Genomic DNA, 21,036 nt, shown 5'->3' on the forward strand with positions numbered 1-21,036 from the left:
GGTGGAGGTTAGTTGAGATAATTTAAAAAGTGACTATGCATAGGTAATAAACAGCGAGTAGCAACAGTGTAAAAACAGAAGGGGTGTCAATGTATATAGTCCAGGTGGCCATTTGATTAATTGTTCAGCAGTCTTATGGCTTGGGGGTAGAAGCTGTTAATGAGCCTTTTGGTCCTAGACTACCACTTGGCGTGCAGTAGCAGAGAGAACAGTCTATGACTTGGGTGACTGGAGTCTTTGAGAATTTTTGGGGCCTTCCTCTGACACCGCCTAGTATTTAGGTCCTGGATGTCAAGAAGCTTGGCTCCAGCGATGTACTGGGCCATACACACTACCCTCTGTAGTGCATTACGGTCAGTTGCCGAACAGTTGCCATACCAGGCAGTGATGCAACCGGTCAGGATGCTCTCGATTGTGCAGCTGTATAACTTTTTGAGGATCTGGGACCCATGCCAAATCTTTTCAGTCTCCTGGGGGAAAAGGTGTCGCCGTGCCATCTTCACAACTGTCTTGGTGTGTTTGGACCATGATAGTTTGTTGGTGATGTGTACACCAAGGAACTTTAAACTCTATAACCGCTCCACTTCAGCCCCATCGATGTTAATGAGGGCCTAGTCCATGATCAGCTCCTTTACCTTGCTCACATTGAGGTATGTTGTTCTCCTGGCACCACACTGTCATGTCTCTGACCTCCTCCCTATGGGCTGTCTCATCGTTGTCGGAGATCAGGTCTACTACCGCTGTTGTGTTGTCAGCAAACTTAATGATGGTGTTGGAGTCGGGCTTGGCCACGCAGTTGTGGGTGAACAGAGATTACAGGGGCGGACTAGGCAAGCACCCATGAGGGGCCCCAGTGTTGAGGATCAGCGTGGCAGATGTGTTGTTGCCTACCCTTACCACCTGGGGCGGCCCGTCAGGAAGTCCAGGATCCAGTTGCAGAGGGAAGTGTTTTGTCCCAGGGTCCTTAGCTTAGTTAGGAACTTTGTGGGCACTATGGTGTTGAATGCTGAGCTGTAGTCAATGAACAGCATTCTCACATAGGTGTTACCTTTGTCCAGGTGGGAAAGGGCAGTGTTGAGTATGATTGAGATTGCGTCATCTGTTGGGGCAGTATGCGAATTGGTGGGTCTAGGGTTTCCAGCATGATGGTGTTGATGTGAGCCATGACCAGCCTTTCAAAGCACTTCATGGCTACCGACGTGAGTGCTACTGGGCGACAATAATTTAGGCAGGTTACCTTTGCTTTCTTGGGCACAGGGACTATGGTGGTCTGTTTGAAACATATAGGTATTACAGACTCGGTTAGGGAGAGTTCGAAAATGTCAGTGAAGACACTTGGTCCGTTGGTCAGGGCATGCTTTGAGTGGACATCCTGCTTATCTGTCTGACCCCGCGGCTTTGTGAATGTTGACCTGTTTAAAGGTCTTGCTCACATCGGTTATAGATAGTGTGATCACACAGCCATCCAGAACAGCTGGTGTTCTCATGCATGCTTCAGTGTTGCTTGCCTTGAAGCGAGCATAAAAAGCATTTAGCTCATCTGGTAGGCTTGCGTCACAAACTTATTTTTTATTTAACCTTTATTTAACTAGGCAAGTCAGTTAAGAACAAATTCTTATTTACAATGATGGCCTACCCTGGCCAAACCCGGACAATGCAAGGTCATCTATGATTCTCCAAAATATATTTTGAAAGAGGAAGCTTAATATTTTAAGCAGATGTTCTCTTTTCCGTCTCATCCTCACCCTTTGAATGACGATTACTGTAAGGAATTCTCTCCAAATAATAAAAACAAAATAGAAAGTTAATAAATGTACAAAAAGATCAGTGCGAATGCCAAATTACAGAGGAAGAACTTTTTGAAGCTATTAAATCCTTTCAGTCTGGAAAACCCCCCAGGCTTGATGGTATACCAGTAGAGGTATGTCAAGCCTTTTTTGATGTACTCAAAGCTTCATTGTTAGCTTTTTTTATAAACTCAAATAAAATAAAATGTAATTTGTCAAATGCGTTGAATACAACAGTGAAATGGTTACTTACAAGCCCTTAACCAACAACGCAGTTTTATGAAAAAATAAGTTTAAGTAAAAAATAGATAAGTACAAAATGTAAATAATTAAAGCGAAGCAGTAAAATAAAAGTAGTGAGGCTGTATACAGGGGGTACCGGTACAGAGTCAATGTGCTGGGGCACAGGTTAGTCAAGGTAATTGAGGTAATATGTTCATGTAGGTAGAGTTACCATGACTATGCATAGATAATAAACAGAGAGTAGCAGCAGCATAAAAGAGGGGCTGGGGACAATGTAAATAGTCTGGGTAGACATTTGATTAGCTGTTCAGGAGTCTTATGGCTTAGGGGTAGAAGCTCTAAAGAAGCTTTTTTGACCTAGACTTGGCGCTCCGGTACCGCTTGCCTTGTGGTAGCAGAGAGAACAGTCTATGACTAGGGTGGCTGGAGTCTTGACAATTTTTAGTGCCTTCCTCCTATAGAAATGGTAGTCTGTCAGGTACTCAGCAGGAAGGTCTGATTTCATTATTATTGAAACACAACCCAGAGGGCATATATAAAGATGCAGTCTATCTAAAAAAAATACTAGCGAAATGCATTAAAAAGGTTTTACCAGGTATTGTTCATCCTGATCAGACAGTTTTTTTACATGGACGATACATTGTAGATAATATACGACAACTACTAAAAATAATAGAACAACATGAAACATCTAAGAAGCTAGGCCTGGTATTTATAGCACATTTTTAAAAGGCCTTTGATAAAGTAAGACTGGATTTTATTTATAAATGCCTAGATCTTTTAATTTTTGGTGATTCTCTTATAAAATGGGTAAAAGTAATGTATAGCAACCCCAGGTGTAAAATAGTAAATAGCGGCTACTTCTCAAAGAGTTTTGAATTGTCAAGAGGAGTTAAACAAGGGTGTCCGAGGTCAGCATAGCTATTATTTATGGCCATCGAAATGCTAGTTATTAAAATCAGATCAAATATCCACTGTAGAGGATTAGAAATCCAAGGCTTAAAAACAAAGATGTCCATGTATGCTGATGACTCTATTAAGTCCGCAAGCCATATCCCTGCAATGTATCATTGAAGACCTAGGTAACTTTTCTTGACTCTCTGGACTAAAACCTAATTATGATAAGTGTACAATATTACGTATTGTACATTTTTAAAAATCCAACTTTTAAATGACACTGCAGCAGGAGGTAAAGAACTGTTCTGTCTGACCAATAAAGAATCAAAACTGGTAGATGAATAAAAATAGCATAAATAGGAAAGTATACCAGTTTACTTTGAGGACCAGGATGTTGACAGCAGTGCCATACAGATTGCAAAATAGTTGGGAAGAGATGTTTGATGTACCAATTCCATGGGATATATGAGTTGATATATAAACAAAGCAAGATTCAAGACTTCATGCTTATCAGCTAAAATGATTGTACAGAATTCTTGCCGCCAACAAAATGGAATATTTGGGGCATACAATCTCAGCTCTGCATAATTTGTTGTGAGGATACAGAATCAATAGACCATTTGTTTTGGTATTGCCCACAGGTAGCCTGTTTCTGGTTTCAGGTTCAAGAACGGCTTAAAATACTTAACATTGATCTAAAATTGACCCTAGAAATAGTATTGTTGGGAGATCTGGAGAGACCGGGTCAGTCAATTACTAATATACTAATACAGTAGTACTCTTAGTAAAAGTATATATATCTTCAACTAGAAAATCTGTGGATTCCAAAGGTCAAACAACATCGAATCATGACGTCAGTGATCTTCAGGTCAGAGCTCTAGAAAGAGGCCCCTTAGAGTTCCCGACTTAGAATTCCGAGTTGGATGACCATTCAAAACGTATTTTCCCAGTCGGAGCTCGAGTTTCTCAATTTCCCAGTTGTCTTGAACTCACTGAAGTCAGAGATTTCCCAGTTCCGAGTTGTTTTGAATGCGGCAGAAGTCATGCTGGCTTGACAGCATGGCCAATATATTCAAACTTTTATGGCCAATGGTATTGAATGTTTATCCTTGTAAGCTTGGAAAAGAGACCCTTAAACCCAGACTTGGACCACACACCCACGCCACTAAATAGCAGGCTAGTGATTGCTTTGCAATGCTTGCAGTTAGCCACCGATTCCTTCCAAACCCCTCTTTGTTGAATTTGTGATTTCCAACTTGTTGTGTAATGTTTATTTCCAATGGCTGATGAGCACCGATATGTTCTATATATAATTTATTTTCATAATTTCTCTTCATATGACAAGGGTTGAAAAGGATTTGCCAGTAGATTGTTGACGTGATTCATGATGATGACTATTAGCTTGCTAGCGAAGATTTTTAAAGTATGTCCAATCAAAGCTAGTGTAGATATAACGTGATTTGACGTGATTTTATCTGTGGCAATGATTTTGCGCCTTCTTGGATGGGCACTTCTAATGTAACTCTATGGCAGCACTTGAATTTTCGAGCTCTACTCTTTTGCAGTGACCTAGTGTCCCCATGAGTGACAGAACACTGAGCCAATCACAGCGCAACTGGAGACCATTACCAAACCATACGCTCCATATTTTCCTCTGGCTGCCCAACCACCAAAGAAAGAGCTGAGCTAGGCTGAAACACCTGCATTTTGGAGCTGCCTTACTCAAGAAAGCAAAAAAGAGATCAAGTTTTTATGGGTCTTTATTAACTCAATGATTATTTTTATGAACTGATATGTGACACGTATCAAAAGCGCAATGTACTGCATCATGGGTAAATTGTGATTGACTGACTGATCTACAAATAATAATGAGTCGTTATTTATGATGCAAGGTGATTTGTCATTTGCAGTCGTTTTGATGCTCTCGAACACGACCAATATCTCTTCGCAGGACAACGCAAACTGGTACCTAGACTTTGGGTTGCACTTTGAAACCCACACCAACCATTACATATAGCACCACCCACCTGGTGAAATGCTGTGAAAAGATGGGCTTGTTTGAGTGGAAAACCTGAAGCAACCCACTGCAGAAGAAAGTCGAGGAGTGAAGTCGGGGGAGGTGCATCTACTATAGCCAAAGGTCAGATACTGATGTGGTTTTCCAACAGGAAGGCTAAGTCCAACATGATAGTGTTGCCATTGTTTACAAAAGTTTTTATTTATAATGTCAAAATAAACATGTCTACAACCCCATATCACACACTCACAAACTGTAAATATATGTGTACATTGTACTAACAATTTGGGAGCGAGGGCCTCAAACGACTGCAAAATAAAGCTAGTTCGCTAAACAGTGCATTACTTCTGGCAATGTTCAGCAAGGTTAGTTACGAAGACTGACAGCGGGTTCCACATGATTTGAGCAAATTTTCATCCCGTTTTAGTCACGTCTTGGTCCCGTTCATGTGGGTCAACCTTCATGACCTTTGATCACATGCAGTCGACATGTAGGTGCATATTGGACGTGTTGATTGACATGTAGACGCATTTTGGACAATTTTATCCGAATTATGCAACACACATTGAAAGGCGGTAACCAACGATGGCTGGTTGACAAGTTCTGGCCTGGTTTAGATCTTATCTGTCGGAAAGATATCAGTTTGTCTCTGTGGATGGTTTGTCCTCTGACAAATCAACTGTACATTTCGGTGTTCATCAAGGCTCCGTTTTAGGACCACTATTGTTTTCACTATATATTTTACCTCTTGGTGATGTCATTAGGAAACATAATGTTAACTTTCACTGCTATGCGGATGACACACAGCTGTACATTTCGATGAAACATGGTGAAGCACCAAAATTGCCCTCCCTGGAAGCCTGTGTTTCAGACATAAGTAAGTGGATGGCTGCAAATGTTCTACTTTTAAACTCGGACAAAACAGAGATGGATGTTCTAGGTCCCAAGAAACAAAGAGATCTTCTGTTGAATCTGACAATTAATCTTGATGGTTGTATAGTCGTCTCAAATAAAACTGTGAAGGACCTCGGCGTTACTCTGGACCCTGATCTCTCTTTTGACGAACATATCAAGACTGTTTCAAGGACAGCTTTTTTCCATCTACGTAACATTGAAAAAATCAGAAACTGTCTGTCCAAAAATGATGCAGAAAAATTAATCCATGCTTTTGTCACTTCTAGGTTAGACTACTGCAATGCTCTACTTTCTGGCTACCCAGATGAAGCACTAAATTAACTTCAGTTAGTGCTAAACACGGCTGCTAGAATCTTGACTAGAACAAAAAAATGTGATCATATTACTCCTCTCTACACTGGCATTCTACAAGGGCTGATTTCAATGTTTTACTGCTAACCTAAAGCATTACATGGGCTTGCTCCTACATATCTTTCTGATTTGGTCCTGCCGTACATACCTACACGTACACTACGGTCATAAGACGCAGGCCTCCTTACTGTCCCAAGAATTTCTAAGCAAACAGCTGGAGGCAGGGCTTTCTCCTACAGAGCTAAATTTTTATGTAATGGTCTGCCTACCCATGTGAGAGACGCAGACTCAGTCTCAACCTTTAAGTCTTTATTAAAGACTCATCTCTTCAGTAGGTCCTATGATTGAGTGTAGTCTGAAGGTGAACGGAAAGGCACTGGAGCAATGAACCACCCTAGCTGTCTCTGCCTGGCCAGTTCTCCTCTCTCCACTGGGATTCTCTTCTCTACTGGGATTCTCTGCCTCTAACCCTATTACAGTGGCTGAGTCACTGGCTTACTGGTGCTCTTCTATTTATTTTTTATTACCTTTATTTAACTAGGCAAGTCAGTTAAGAACAAATTCTTATTTCAATGACGGCCTAGGAACAGTGGGTTAACTGCCTTGTTCAGAACGACAGAATTGTACCTTGTCAGCTCGGGGATTCAAACTTGCAACCTTTTGGTTACTAGTCCAACGCTCTAACCACTAGGCTACGCTGCCACCCCATGCCGTCCCTAGGAGGGGTGCGTGACTTGAGTGGGTTGAGTCACTGACGTGATCCCCCCCCCCCCCCCCTCCTCCCCTCTGCGTGGTGCCGTGGTGGAGATCTTTGTGGGCTATACTCACCTTGTCTCAGGATGGTAAGTTGGTGGTTGAAAGATGTGTCTCTAGTGGTGTGGGAGCTGTGCTTTGGCAAAGTGGGTGGGGTTATATACTGCCTGTTTGGCCCTGTCCGGGGGTATCGTCGGATGGGGACACAGTCTCCCGACCCCTCCTGTCTCAGCCTCCAGTATTTATGCTGCAGTAGTTTATGTTTAAGTGTCAGGGAGCGAGGGTCAGTCTGTTATATCTGGAGTATTTCTCTTGTCTTATCTGGTGTCCTGTGTGAATTTAAGTATGCTCTCTCTTTTTCTCTCTTTCTTTCTTTCTTTCTTTCTTTCTTTCTTTCTTTCTTTCTTTCGGAGGACCTGAGCCCTGGGACCATGCCTCAGGACTACCTGGCCTGATGACTCCTTGCTGTCCCCAGTCCACCTGGCCGTGTTGCTGCTCCAGTTTCAACTGTTCCGCCTACGGCTATGGAACCCTGACCTGTTCACCGAACTTGCTACCTGTCCCAGCCTGCTGTTTTCAAATCTCTAGAGACAGCAGAAGCGGTAGAGATACTCTGAATGATCGGCTATGAAAAGCCAACTGACATTTAGTCCTGAGGGACTGACCTGTTGCACCCTCGACAACCACTGTGATTATTATTATTTGACCCTGCTGGTCATCTATGAACATTTGAACATCTTGGCCATGTTCTGTTATAATCTCCACCCAGCACAGCCAGAAGAGGACTGGCCACCTCTCATAGACTGGTTGACCTCTAAATTTCTTCCTAGGATCTGGCCTTTCTAGGGAGTTTTTCCTAGCCACCGTGCTTCTTCACCTGCATTGCTTGCTGTTTGGGGTTTTATGCTGGGTTTCTGTACAGCACTTTGTGACATCAGCTGATGTAAGAAGGGCTTTATAAATAAATGTGATTGATTGATTGATTGATTGATTGATTGATTGATTGATTGATTGATTGATTGATTGGTCCCCTCGAACGCGCCCATTGCGTCCCAGAGCAAATGGGAAGGGCTCTCGGAATTCCCACCACGTGGGCGCAAATCACCCTTTCATGATAATGAGCATTTGATTGGTCCAAATCGAAAACATGGTAATTGTATAAACCATCTCATTGGTTAAGTCCTCCAGGTTCCTAGAGAACACAGCGCAAAGCCTCCAGACAAGAGATCCTTGGGCGTCTCATACTATGAGAAAGTAGTACGTGTATACATATCATTATATCTGAGAAATTACACAATGGTTATTTTTATATTGTATAAATCTTCATTAATTCCTCTATCTCTATATTTCAATGAATTATTGCCGGATATAACAACAAAATCCAGGAAAATACCGAGTAGTCTTTCGGGGCGGAGGGATACAACCATCCTCCACTCGTTAAAAAAAAAAACATTGGCGTTATAGAAAAGGTAGGGAAAGATCGTGACAAAGCTCAGACAGCAAATACATTCCGTAATATCGACACAGTCTTTTGGATTTCTTACCATCTTCTGCGATTGCTAATAGATAACCGCTCTGCAAGTCTACTGTTTTCAGTACTTCAAGAAAACTGTCATCTTCAAAGTGCATGAATTAAGATACAGGATTCTCGTTATACGCAGCGTTTCAATCTGGAAAAGGACGATGCGGCATTTTATTTGAGACATCGACTGGGCGGGTGGAGTTGGCACACTGGATTTATTAGCTAGCCGTTACCAGCGCTAACCTTTTCAATCATATTTACATAGGATTGGATCACAATCTACCTTTTCAGATAACCACGAATTTAGTTAGTCTTCCGTTCGAATATGTTGTTGTCAAAGTTTGGCTCATTCTCGCACATTTGCCACCCTTCGAGCATGGACCATTTACCGGTGAAAATACAGCTCCAGACAGGTATGATTCGAACTCGCTGTCATTCTTCGTGCTTTACATAGCCCGAAAATATGGACTGTTTATTTAACTAGATTTATGTTAGTCATTCATGCTTCCAATAATGAAATAATTGTATTTTACTAACTAACTCTAAAATCCTTGCATGGAACTATTTTAAAGGGATTCGTACTGTCGATATGCACGCCAACTGTGATTAACATAACTAACGTTAGCTAGGTCTGGAAAAGCTAACGTTAGGCAATCGAGTCGCAGTTGTTGACTATCTTGCACTGTGAAAGACGAGACGAGACTCGTGTATGCTTATCTTCTCTCAATTTGATGTTTCTCCAGTTAAAGTGGAAAAGGAGCCATTCGAAAAGGTTTACACCGTGGGATCCGTGCTGGGTAGCGGTGGATTCGGCACAGTCTACGCCGGTAGTCGGCTCTCGGATGACGCACTGGTAAGAACAGGAGTGCTTTGATCTCGGCACATGGCGCCATCAAGGCATCTCATAGTTATTTACTAACTTACTTCGTTGTTGCTGCGATCTATCTCTTCACGTCTGGCTACAATGTATCTGATGTGTATGTTTTTTTCTCTCCCGAAATTAGGTCGCAGTGAAACATGTGCCGAAGGAGCGGGTGACCGAATGGGGAACTATTGTAAGTATCACCACTCGGGTTTGTTTAGGTTTTTCACCCATGTCAGTTGTTGTTTTTTGATAATTGAATTGATTCTAGGTCACTCAACTCATTTGTGATTCATATTTTCTTACAGAATGGTGTGATGGTGCCTTTGGAGATTATTTTATTGAAGAAAGTCAGTTCGTCGTTTCGGGGGGTTATAAAACTCCTGGATTGGTATGAGCGACCAGACGGCTGGTTGATTGTTATGGAACGACCGGAGCTGGTCAAGGATCTTTTCGATTTCATAACGGAGAAGGGCGCTTTGGATGAGGAGACAGCAAGGGGATTTTTCCGTCAGGTTTTGGAGGCTGTCCGCCACTGCTACAGCAGCGGGGTAGTTCACAGAGATATCAAAGATGAAAATCTGCTTGTAGACCTACGCACTGGGGAGCTCACGCTTATTGACTTTGGTTCAGGGGCGATTCTCAAGGACACGGTCTACACTGACTTTGACGGTATGAACTCTACCTTTACTCAATGCGTTGCCAGCAGTGGCTCCGTTGTATTTTCAGGGTTTGTTGTGTTTTTGAAGGTGCGTTATAGTCTGCACTGACCCATGACTTGCTTTCAGCTATATTTGTTTGTTTTAGTATAGATACCTACTCGCCTTATTAGATCATCTGATTATATAATATCCCCCCTCTCCTCTGTATTGGCTGGTGTGTCCACACGACGCTGTGACGCAGTGGTTTGTTTTTGGTACCTCATAAAGAGTTTTCCCTCGGGTGGTGATGTTATCAGCAACGTTTATAGGCCGATCCTTATTCATTTTGATTATCCCTATGTAGTTCATTTAAAGTACCTTTAGAAATATGTCATATTAGTCAATTTAACACACTAGTGTAGTAAAATAGACAATTATCAACATAACAAAAACCTGTGTTAAGAAACGCTCATTTCAAAGCCTTTAGGTAATGGCTATTGGGCCAGCTGCCACGTAACATCTGTTTGTTGTGAAACCTGAGCTTGGACTGAGTCATGTGATGGCTCACATTGCGCACTCGAGTTTTTGTTTGGTATCCAAGTTACTCATGCCTGGAGGGAGGGGAGTGAGGCGGGTCACCCAGTTTCATAGAGATTTGTTGTGGAAAAGAAAAAGCCATTATAACACCAGTATAACAATCTTGTTTTAGATGGAATTACACTTGCCTTGTTCAGCCTTTATAGAGACATTATCTGACTATTTTTAAATATCCATCATTTATAAACTTTCCAAATCATACAGTATTGCAATATAGGCCTATTTATATTATTATTATTGTCACAAATGTCCCAAATAAACTGTTTTGATGCTATTATAAATGTAAAAATGTCACTAATCAGCCTTTTCTTCCCCAGGTACAAGAGTATATAGTCCGCCAGAGTGGATCCGCTTCCATAGATACCACGGGCGCTCGGCTACGGTGTGGTCACTAGGGGTGCTGCTGTACGACATGGTCTGTGGAGACATCCCCTTTGAGCAAGATGAGGAAATCCTCCAGGGGAGACTGTACTTCAGGAGGAGAGTGTCTAATGGTGTGTACTACCTCCAATATACAACCTACATTCATAAAAACACTAGTCTTAAAACATATTTCTTAACACTATTTTCTATTTCATTTCTTCCTGCATGTGTGTTCCTATAACCCTCCATCTCTCTCTTGAGATTGTCCCATAAAATACTAATCCATGTTTTCCCCTTTTCTCTCCCTCCTTCCAGAGTGCCAGCAACTGATCAAGTGGTGCCTGTCGTTACGGCCCTCAGACAGGCCTACTCTAGAACAGATTCTTGACCACCCGTGGATGCGCTTGGCTGGGGAAGTGTCGATGTCCTCCAAGCCTGAGGATGGGGACATCCGGCTGAGGACCATCGACACGGACACATCTAGCACAAGCTCCAGCAAGGAGAGCCTATGAAAGAGAGAAGAGGGGATGAGAGGAGAAAAGGAGTGAATGGACATGAGGTGGTGGTGGGGGGGGGGGTTTAAACTGGACTTAAAAGGGCTCTGGTCCTTATGCCCCACCATGGCTTGGGCTGGCAGAATTATTTTTGGTTTCCTTTTGTAGGGAATTATTATAATTTATCATGGTTTGTTCTTCCTTTATCTTTTGTTTATTTTTTATAACTCATGAATTGTTTCCTAATGTGGAACATTTGCTGTTTGGGCGGTCTTTACCAGTGACTATTTATTTTGGACTTTATTATTTTCTAATTTGTTATAACAAGGCTGATTTATGCATCTGGTTTAAAGCCCCTTATTCAGACATAGCTGCTCTCATAGAGCTTGGAGAATGCTTTATATTTAAATGTTTTTGATTTGGAGTGCCTTTTTGAAAGCTGCTTCTCGGGGGGCTTTTCATAACTTTTTGTTGTTATAACCCTTTCGGGCTGGTTTGTACGTATCCCACCCTGTCATGATGGAGATTAGTTGTCTTCCTCCATAAGAGTGTGGTAAACAACACCACCCAGCATTCTTCGGGATCATAAAATAGAGGATGAAGGTGGGAGTTGACTGTTGACCATGGAATACTTGAAATGCAACTCACTCACACTGCGCCTCCTTACTAAGCTGCTCACTCATACTACAGCCTCGAGTTGTTTGGATTTCTCAAAATTGGATCCTTTCATTTCTGAATGTATACTAAAACTACATTATCTCTGTGTTTAGCCCCTTGGAAATGTATTTTAATTGAATGTTTTGCCTTTCCCCATCTCACTACTGGCACTACATTGCTCTTGCCCTGGACTGGTGTATCATGGCTTAAGTGTGAAATGCACAATCAATGCAATATTCATGGTCTCAGTTGTCTTTTACAATACAAATATTGTGCCGTTTTTTTTTCCCCATGCTTTTAATTTATTCAGAACGTGTAGACATTCCACACTTGTTTGGCTCATTTTATTTATTGTAGATGTTTAAGAGAAGGTGAGAAATTCCAGAATTTGCATATCTTTACATGGCCTTTTTTGCATTCCTGTAATGATATTTTTACTTCATTTTTTTTAGATTGTGGATGGATGCACTGAAGTTGTCGAAAGGGAATAAAACAAGGTTTACTTACATTTGGAAGAGCTATGAATGTGATTGAACTCCTTTTTATAGTCATGTAATGTTGGATTGAATTAATCTAAAAGTACATCTGCTTTTTGGGGTATATTACACGTGTGCTGTCTCCATGCATTGAACTCCATGGACGCACATGGCTATTGGGTTGGATAAGGCTATTCTAGTTAGTGACTATGATGAATCTGTGGCTTGCCTGGTGTTAGATATTCTCTTTCAGTTTAGCTGTATGACATGAATGATAGAGATCTGGTGATGCAATTTTTTTTTTTTATACAAACATTTCAATTAAATCCCTTTGTACATAAATCATACTTGTGTCGTCTTATTGACCTACTGCTAAAAATTCCTCATACAGTCATTGATGAAACTCTATAAACCAAACATTGTTAAATGGGTAAGGATGTTTGCATATATCTATATACAGTCAGAACAACCTCAATTTGTCGGGCATGGACTCTATAAGGTGTCAAGCAATCCACAGGGATGCTGGCCCATGTTTATATTTCTATTTATTATGGATCTCCAGCAGCTACTCTTCCTGGCGTCCAGCAACATAAGACTGTTACATATAGTTTAAAATACTACTTGACATTACATTTCATAACACCTTCCCCAACACATTCATTGTGTGCCCTCAGGCCACCACTCCACCACCACATACTTACAATACAACATCCAGGTGCCTGTGTGTCTTTTCTCAGTCCCCGCTGTTCCATAAGGTGTATTTTTATCTGTTTTTTCAATACGATTCTATTGCTTCCATCAGTTACCTGATGTGGAATAGAGTTCCATGTAGCCGTGGCTCTATGTATTACTGTGCACCTCCCATTGTCTGACTCCAATGCTTCCCACAGTTGTCAAGTTGGCTGGATGTCCTTTTGGTGGTGGACCATTGACACTCACAGGAAACTGTTGAGCATGAAAAACCCAGCAGCGGTGCAGTTCTTGACACAAACCAGTACGCATAGCACATACTACCATATCCCATTCGTAGGCACTTAAATCTTTTGTCTTGTCCATTCACACTCTGAATGGCACACATACACAATCCATGTCTCAATTGTCTCAAGGTTTAAAAATAATTTAACCTGTCTCCTGCCCTTCATCGACACTGATTGAAGTGGATTTAACAAGTGACAATAAGGGATCATAGCTTTCACCTGGTGTCATGGAAAGAGCAGGTGTTCGAAATGTTTTGTATGCTCAGTGTATGTGACGTGGCTGTATTAGCTGTACACAGAGAAGGACTGGGTAGGAATGAGGCAGGAATGAGGCAGGAGCCAGGGACATGCATCATCACACTCACAACACAACCCTGAACCTAGCTAGAACTAATTGCTTTTCCGTTTTATGCTGCCGGCCTCATCTGCCTTCCATACAATAACAATAACGTAAGTCACTCCATTATTGGTAGAGCAGAGCAGTGGGCTGTGAGAAAGAGAAAGGTAGACGATGTTCGTCATCATCTGTAAGTCAGTGTTCTCCAGGAAGTGGTAGTGGGGGATGGAGGGACGAGTGTTGTTGTTGTGGTGGGGAGGTGCTGCCCCCTCTGGTGACTCCCTGCCCATGAGCTGTTATGGCACCTCACCGTAGATAATGACCATAGGCACAGATCTAGGCGCTACCCCTCAAGCTAAACCTTAACTGTTTGAAGTGAAAAACACATAACAGATCTTAGTTCAGTGTCTAAGTCAAGTGTCCATGGTTAACCGTTAAAGTGTATCCTAAATATGATATGCAAAGTACATTTTTATAGCTCTCCCTATCTAAAAATCACACATCATCATATCAAATCAAATACAATTGTATTTTTCAAATGTGCCAAATACAACAGGTGTAGACCTTACAGTGATATGCTTACTTACAAGCCCTTAATCAACAATGCAGTTTTAAGAAAACACCTAAAAAAAGTAAGAGATAAAAATAACAAATAATTAAAGAGCAGCAGTAAAATTACAATAGTATGCGGGGCACTGGTGTCGAGGTAATTTAGGTAATATGTGCATGTAGGTAGAGTTATTAAAGTGACTATGCATAGATAATAACAGAGTAGCAGCAGCGTAGAAGAGGAGGGGGGGCAATGCAAATAGTCTGGGTAGCCATTTCATTAGATGAGTCTTATAGCTTGGGGCTAGAAGCTGTTTAGAAGCCTCTTGGACCTAGACATGGCGCTCTGCGGTAGCAGAATAGAGTGGCTGGAATCTTTGGCAATTTTTAAGGGCTTCCTCTGACACTGCCTGGATTTATAGGTCCTGGATGGCATGAAGCTTGGCCCCGGTGATGTACTAGGCAGTACGCACTATCATCTGTAGTGCGGTCGGAGGCCGAACAGTTGCCATGCCAGGCGGTGATGCAACCTGTCAGGATACTCTCGATGGTGCAGCTGTAAAACCTTTTGAGGATCTGAGGTCCCATGACAAATCTTTTCAGTCTCCTGAGGGTGAATTTGTTTTTGTCGTGCCCTCTTCACGACTGTCTTGCTGTGCTTGGACCATGTTAGTTTGTTGGTGATGTGGTCGCCAAGGAACTTGAAGCTCTCAACCTGCTCCACTACAGCCCCGTCGATGAGAATGGGGACGTGCTCGGTCCTCCTTTTCCTGTAGTCCACAATCATCTCCTTTGTCTTGATCACATTGAGGGAGAGGTTGTTGTCCTTGCACCACAAGGTCAGGTCTCTGACCTCCTCCCTATAGGCTGTCTCATCATTGTCGGTGATCAGGCCTACCACTGTTGTGTCATCAGCAAATTTAATGATGGTGTTGGAGTCGTGCCTGGCCATGCAGTCATGAGTGAACAGGGAGTACAGGAGGGGACTGAGCACGCACCCCTGAGGGGCTCGCGTTTTGAGGATCCGCGAAGGCGGATGTGTTGTTACCTACCCTTAATACCTGGGGGCGGCCTGTCAGGAAGTCCAGGATCCAGTTGCAGAGGGAGGTGATTAGTCCCAATGTCCTTAGCTTAGTGTTGAGCTTTGAGGGCCCTATGGTGTTGAACGCAGAGCTGTAGTCAATGAATAGCATTCTCACATAGGTGTTCCTTTTGTCCAGGTGTGAAAGGGCAGTGTGGAGTGCAATAGAGATTGCATCATCTGTGGATCTGTTGGGGCGGTATGCAAATTGGAGTTGGTCTAGGGTTTCTAGGATAGTGGTGTTGTGAGCCATGACCAGCCTTTCAAAGCATTCTATGGCTACAGACATGAGTGCTACGGGTCGGCAGTCATTTAGGCAGGTTACCTTAGTGTTCTTGGGCACAGGGACTATGGTGGTCTGCTTGAAACATGTTGGTATTACAGACTCAGACAGGGAGAGGTTGAAAATGTTAGTGAAGACACTTGCCAGTTGGTTAGCGCAAGCTCGGAGTACTCATCCTGGTAATCCGATGTCTGGCCCTGCGGCCTTGTGACTGTTGACCTATTTAAAGTTCTTACATCAGCTGCGGAGAGCGTGATCACACAGTCGTCTGGAACAGCTGATGCTCTCATGCATGTTTTAGTGTTTTTTTTCCTCGAAGCGAGCATAGAAGTTGTTTCGCTCGTCTGGTAGGCTCATATCACTGGGCAGCTCTCAGCTGTGCTTCCCTTTGTAGTCTGTAATAGTTTACCAGCCCTGCCACATCCGACGAGCGTCAGAGCCGGTGTAGTATGATTAGACTTTAGTCCAGTATTGATGCTTTGCCTGTTTGATGGTTCTTCGGAGGGCATGGCGAGATTTCTTATAAGCTTCCTGGTTAGAGTCCCGGTACTTGAAAGCAGCAGCTCTACCCTTTAGCTCATTGCGAATGTTGCCTGTAATCCATGGCTTCTGGCTGGGGTATGTACCTACAGTCACTGTGGGGACGACGTCATCGATGCACTTATTGATGAAGCCAACGACTGATGTGGTGTACTTCTCAATGCCATCTTAAGAATCCTGGAACATATTTCTGTCTGTGCTAGCAAAACTGTCCTGTAGTTTAGCATCTGCTTCATCTGACCACTTTTTAGTAGGCCGAGTCACTGGTCCGTCTTGCTTTAGTTTTTGATTATAAGCATGAATCTTGAGGATAGAATTATGGTTAGATTTGCCTAATGGAGCGCGAGGGAGAGCTTTGTACGCATCTCTGTGTGTGGAGTAAAGGTGGTCTAGAGTTTCTTTCCCGCTGGTTGCACGTTTAACATGCTGATTAGTTAAAACTGATTTAAGTTTCCCTACATTAAAGTCCCCGACCACTAGGAGCACCACCTCTGGATGAACATTTTCCTGGTTGCTTATGGCGGTATACAGCTCATTGAGTGCGGTATTAGTGCCAGCATCGGTCGGTGGTGGTATGTAGACAGCTACAAAAAATACAGATGAAAACTCTCTGGGTAGATCGTGTGGTCTACAGCTTATCATGAGATACTCTACCTCAGGCGAGCAAAACCTCGAGACTCCCTTAGATATCCTGCAACAGCTGTTGTTTACAAATATACATAGGCCGCCGCCCTGTTTCTTACCGAGGCTGCTGTTGTATGCTGCCGATAGTGTATAACCCGCCAGCTGTATGTTATTAATGTCGTCGTTCAACCACGACTCGTGAAACATAAGATATTACAGTTTTTAATGTCCCATTGGTAGGATATACTTGCTTTCAGTTCATCCCATTTCTTTTCCAGCGATTGAATGTTGGCTAACTGTATGGATGGCAAAGGCAGATTAGCTAATTGTCGCCTGATCCTCACAAGGCACCCCGATCGCTTTCCGCGAATTCTCCATTTCTTTCTCCAGCGAATGACGGGATGAGGGCCTGTTCGGGTGTTTGGAGTATATCCTTCCCATCCGACTCACTAAAGAAAAATGTGTTGTCCAATTTGTTGATGAGTAATTTCTGTTCTGATGTCCAGAAGCTTTCGACCATAAGAGACGGTAGCAGCAACCTTATGTACAAAATAATTTACAAATAATGCGAAAAAACGAACAAAAGTGCACTGTTGGTTAAGAGCCAATAAAACGGCAGCCATCATCTCCGGGGGCATCTTCATCATTCATTAAAAACTTTAATTTCCAATATGACAGCAGGCATATGGACATGTAAGGGCTTTAGCATTGGATAGCTGGTTCCTTGAACATACACAAGAATCAACACAGTAATTAAGGAACTCATTTATGTGCTGATGAAAAAGGCACGGCTTCCCTTTTAATTAGCTATCTTTGCCTTACAAACGTATTCAGACCCCTTGGATTTGTTGACATTTTATTGTGTTATAAAATGGGATTACAATGAATTGAATATACACAAAATACTCAAGTGGAAGAACACTTTTTAAAAATAAACAAAAATGTAATAACTAAAATATAGTCATTGCAGACGTGTTTAGCCCCTTTGCTTAGGCAAGCCTAAATTAGTTCATGAGATAAATGTGGCTTAACAAATCACAGAAATTGTTATATGGACTCACTATGTGTGAAATAATAGTGTTTGACATGATTTTTAAATGACTAACCCTTCCTCTGTCCCCCATTCATACAACATCTGTAAGGTCCCTCAGTCAAGTATTGAACAGCAAGCACATATTGAAATACAAAGACCAGGGAGCTTTTCGAAAGCCTCATAAAAAAGGGAATGATTTGTAGATGGGTGACAACAACAAATCAGACATTGAATATCTCTTTAAGCATGGTAGACTCTAGTTAATAATTGTTTATTATGTATTAAACAAACTAGACAATATACAGTTGTCCTTCTGAACTGAAAGGCAGGACAGGAATGAAACTGCTCAGGGATGTTAACATGAGGTCATTGGTGATTTAAAACAGCTACAGTGTTCAATGGCTGTGATGGGAGAGAACTGAGGATGCATCAACATTGTAGTGACTCCACAATAATGTATGCAACAAGGCACTAAGGTACAGTGCCTTTGGAAAGTATTCAGACCCCTTGACTTTTTTCACATTTTGTTAGGTTACAGCCTTATTCTAAAATTGATACAATTGTTTTCCCTCATCACAATAACCCATTATGACAAAGAAAACACTGGTTTTTATACATTTTTGCTAATTTATAAAAAATGTAAAACGGAAATATCACATTTACATAAGTATTCTGACCCTTTTCTCAGTACTTTGTTGAAGCACATTTGGCAGCGATTACAGCCCTGAGTCTTCTTGGGTATGACACTACAAGCTTGGCACACCTGTATTTGGGGAGTTTCTCCCATTCTTCACTGCAGATCCTCTCAAGCTCTGTCAGGTTGGATTGGGGAGAGTTGCTGCACACGCTATTTTCAGATCTCTCCAGATATGTTAGATCGGGTTCAAGTTCGAGATTAATTATGCAATGACTGTATTTTATTTATGTAATTTTTTATTAATCTTAAAAATAAATAATAATCTTCCACTTTTACATTTCAGAGTATTTTGTGGAGATTGTGAAACATAAATAAATTAGACAATTAAATCCATTTAATAGGAATAAATCAAGGGGTCTGAATACTTTGAAACACACTATAAATCTCTTAATTTGGAGCAGATGAGACGAGCTCCATATGCCTTGATGTTACTGTTCATCAAATTAATTAATTGTATGGATGATCTCACAATGTGGATTTCTAGGATAATTTGTGTGTAAAATAGAAGTTGAACCTATATGTTTAATTAGTTAAATTATATGACAGTTACTGGATTATTAATAAAATAATTGTATTATCTCTCAAACGCTATAATAGGTCTATATATATATATTTGTCTGGTTGTTGGAGTCAGGCTCAAGACGTTGACATCGGTTTTTGTTGAGCACCCTAGGTAATGGCTTTTGTTTTTGTGCCTAAGGCTTTTGACATGTAAATTACCTACTTGTCTTAATCAAGGGGCCTGCTGTTGAGACCAGGGGATGAGTACACAGTCAAATCGCAATAATGAATTAAACTCTTATGGGGTTTAACACTTTTTGGGGGTTTATATGATCCCACCCCCATTTTGTGTTAAAGATACTCTGGTCATGGTGGCTGACATTTTTGGAGTTAAAATGACAGTAAATGGCATACATATCCAACTCTCAGAGAGTTGCCTAAATTTAACTCAAATTGTCATTTTACTCTCTTCAGTACTTTTGTGTGTTGTTTTGAATTACCAGTGAAAATGTAGCACAGAGTAAATTTATCTTTCAGTTTACTTCCTTGGAGTTATAAGGGTGTAAAGACCCCCATAAAGCCATAGTACAACCAACAGTAAGTGTTGTGATAATTGTGTTGTTTGCAATATAACCATTTGGTTTATATGCCTTGACACCGTGATATATAGACCAAAGGCCGAGAAGGTAAGAAGAAACAGTGGCAGAATATATTCAACCAGACATTTGTTTCATTACAAAACCGGAGAGCAACATCTGTCCGGTGAAGTCCACAAAACATATTTCATGTAACAAACAGTTAGACGACCCACAGCATGGTCAAGCAAGGTAATGTTTCAGATATTTTTGATCTAACAAACAACCCTACTGATTTAGAACCACGGAGAGTTACCGCAAGTTGCAAAGAAAACAGGAGCTGCCACCACTATTCCAGCACCATTTCAACTTCAACATCAAATCACGTATGCTTAGTCTAATACAGTGACAACTAAAAGACACCAAAAACAATTTAGTCCAATCAACGTAAGTTAAATATGATGTGGCTGCCCATGGTACTGATGTGTGTGTGTGTGTGTGTGTGTGTGTGTGTGTGTGTGTGTGTGTGTGTGTGTGTGTGTGTGTGTGTGTGTGTGTGTGTGTGTGTGTGTGTGTGTGTGTGTGTGTGTGTGTGTGTGTGTGTGTGTGTGTGTGTGTGTGTGTGCGCGTGCGTGCGTGCAAGTAGAAAAAACATGTTGACTCACCTTACTTGTAGTCAAACACCAAAGCCATCCTCGTCTTTCATGTTGCCTAATTAGCTTATGACTCTGTCATAAAGTAAAATGTTTTTGTTTTTGTTGTCCTAGGCTGCCTGGCTAAACTGCTTGCTCTCTAGCCTAACTTCCTTTCATGGGCAACGATGTGCCAGGCCAGCTAGTTACTTTTAACATTAGCATACTACATCTAGCTACATGTTGAATTTCCATCCTCTCAGGCCAGGGGCACAATGGTTGGATCCGAATCGCTGTTATAATCATTGGCCAGTATGGAGAATTAAGTAAAACCACAAGTCCAAATCCGTATCTCCATCCATGGCTGATTTAGGAAAGGGACGATTTTAGCTATCTAGCTAGCCACCAGAGGACAACGACACAACGAGATGCAACAATTCAAGTTATTTTTTGTCAATGACGTTTGGCTTCTAATGTGGTGCGATTGGTTTGAAGCCAAATCCAAACTGACTTCCCTTGACACATTTTTTTATGCACCAGGACCATTCACAGCTGAGCTCACTTGTCCAAATACTCGCTTGCTTCCCTTGAATTCAATACTATGGGTGGCAACAATGTAATACTCTTTCTGA

General features: G+C 41.8%; 1 protein-coding gene across 1 annotated transcript; it reads left to right on the plus strand.

Annotated features, from left to right (window-relative positions):
* The first annotated feature begins 8,484 nt into the window (after positions 1-8,484).
* pim3 (Serine/threonine-protein kinase Pim-3) lies at positions 8,485-12,917 on the plus strand. Its single transcript, NM_001139867.1, is given in 6 exon segments — positions 8,485-8,898; positions 9,229-9,338; positions 9,490-9,540; positions 9,656-10,019; positions 10,903-11,079; positions 11,264-12,917. Coding segments are annotated over 6 exon segments (987 nt in total). The 5' UTR covers positions 8,485-8,810; the 3' UTR covers positions 11,461-12,917.
* The last annotated feature ends 8,119 nt before the right edge of the window (positions 12,918-21,036 follow it).

This window comes from Salmo salar, chromosome 17, assembly GCF_965601325.2.
Source record: "Salmo salar chromosome 17, fSalSal1, whole genome shotgun sequence".
In the NCBI taxonomy this organism is placed as follows: domain Eukaryota; kingdom Metazoa; phylum Chordata; class Actinopteri; order Salmoniformes; family Salmonidae; genus Salmo; species Salmo salar.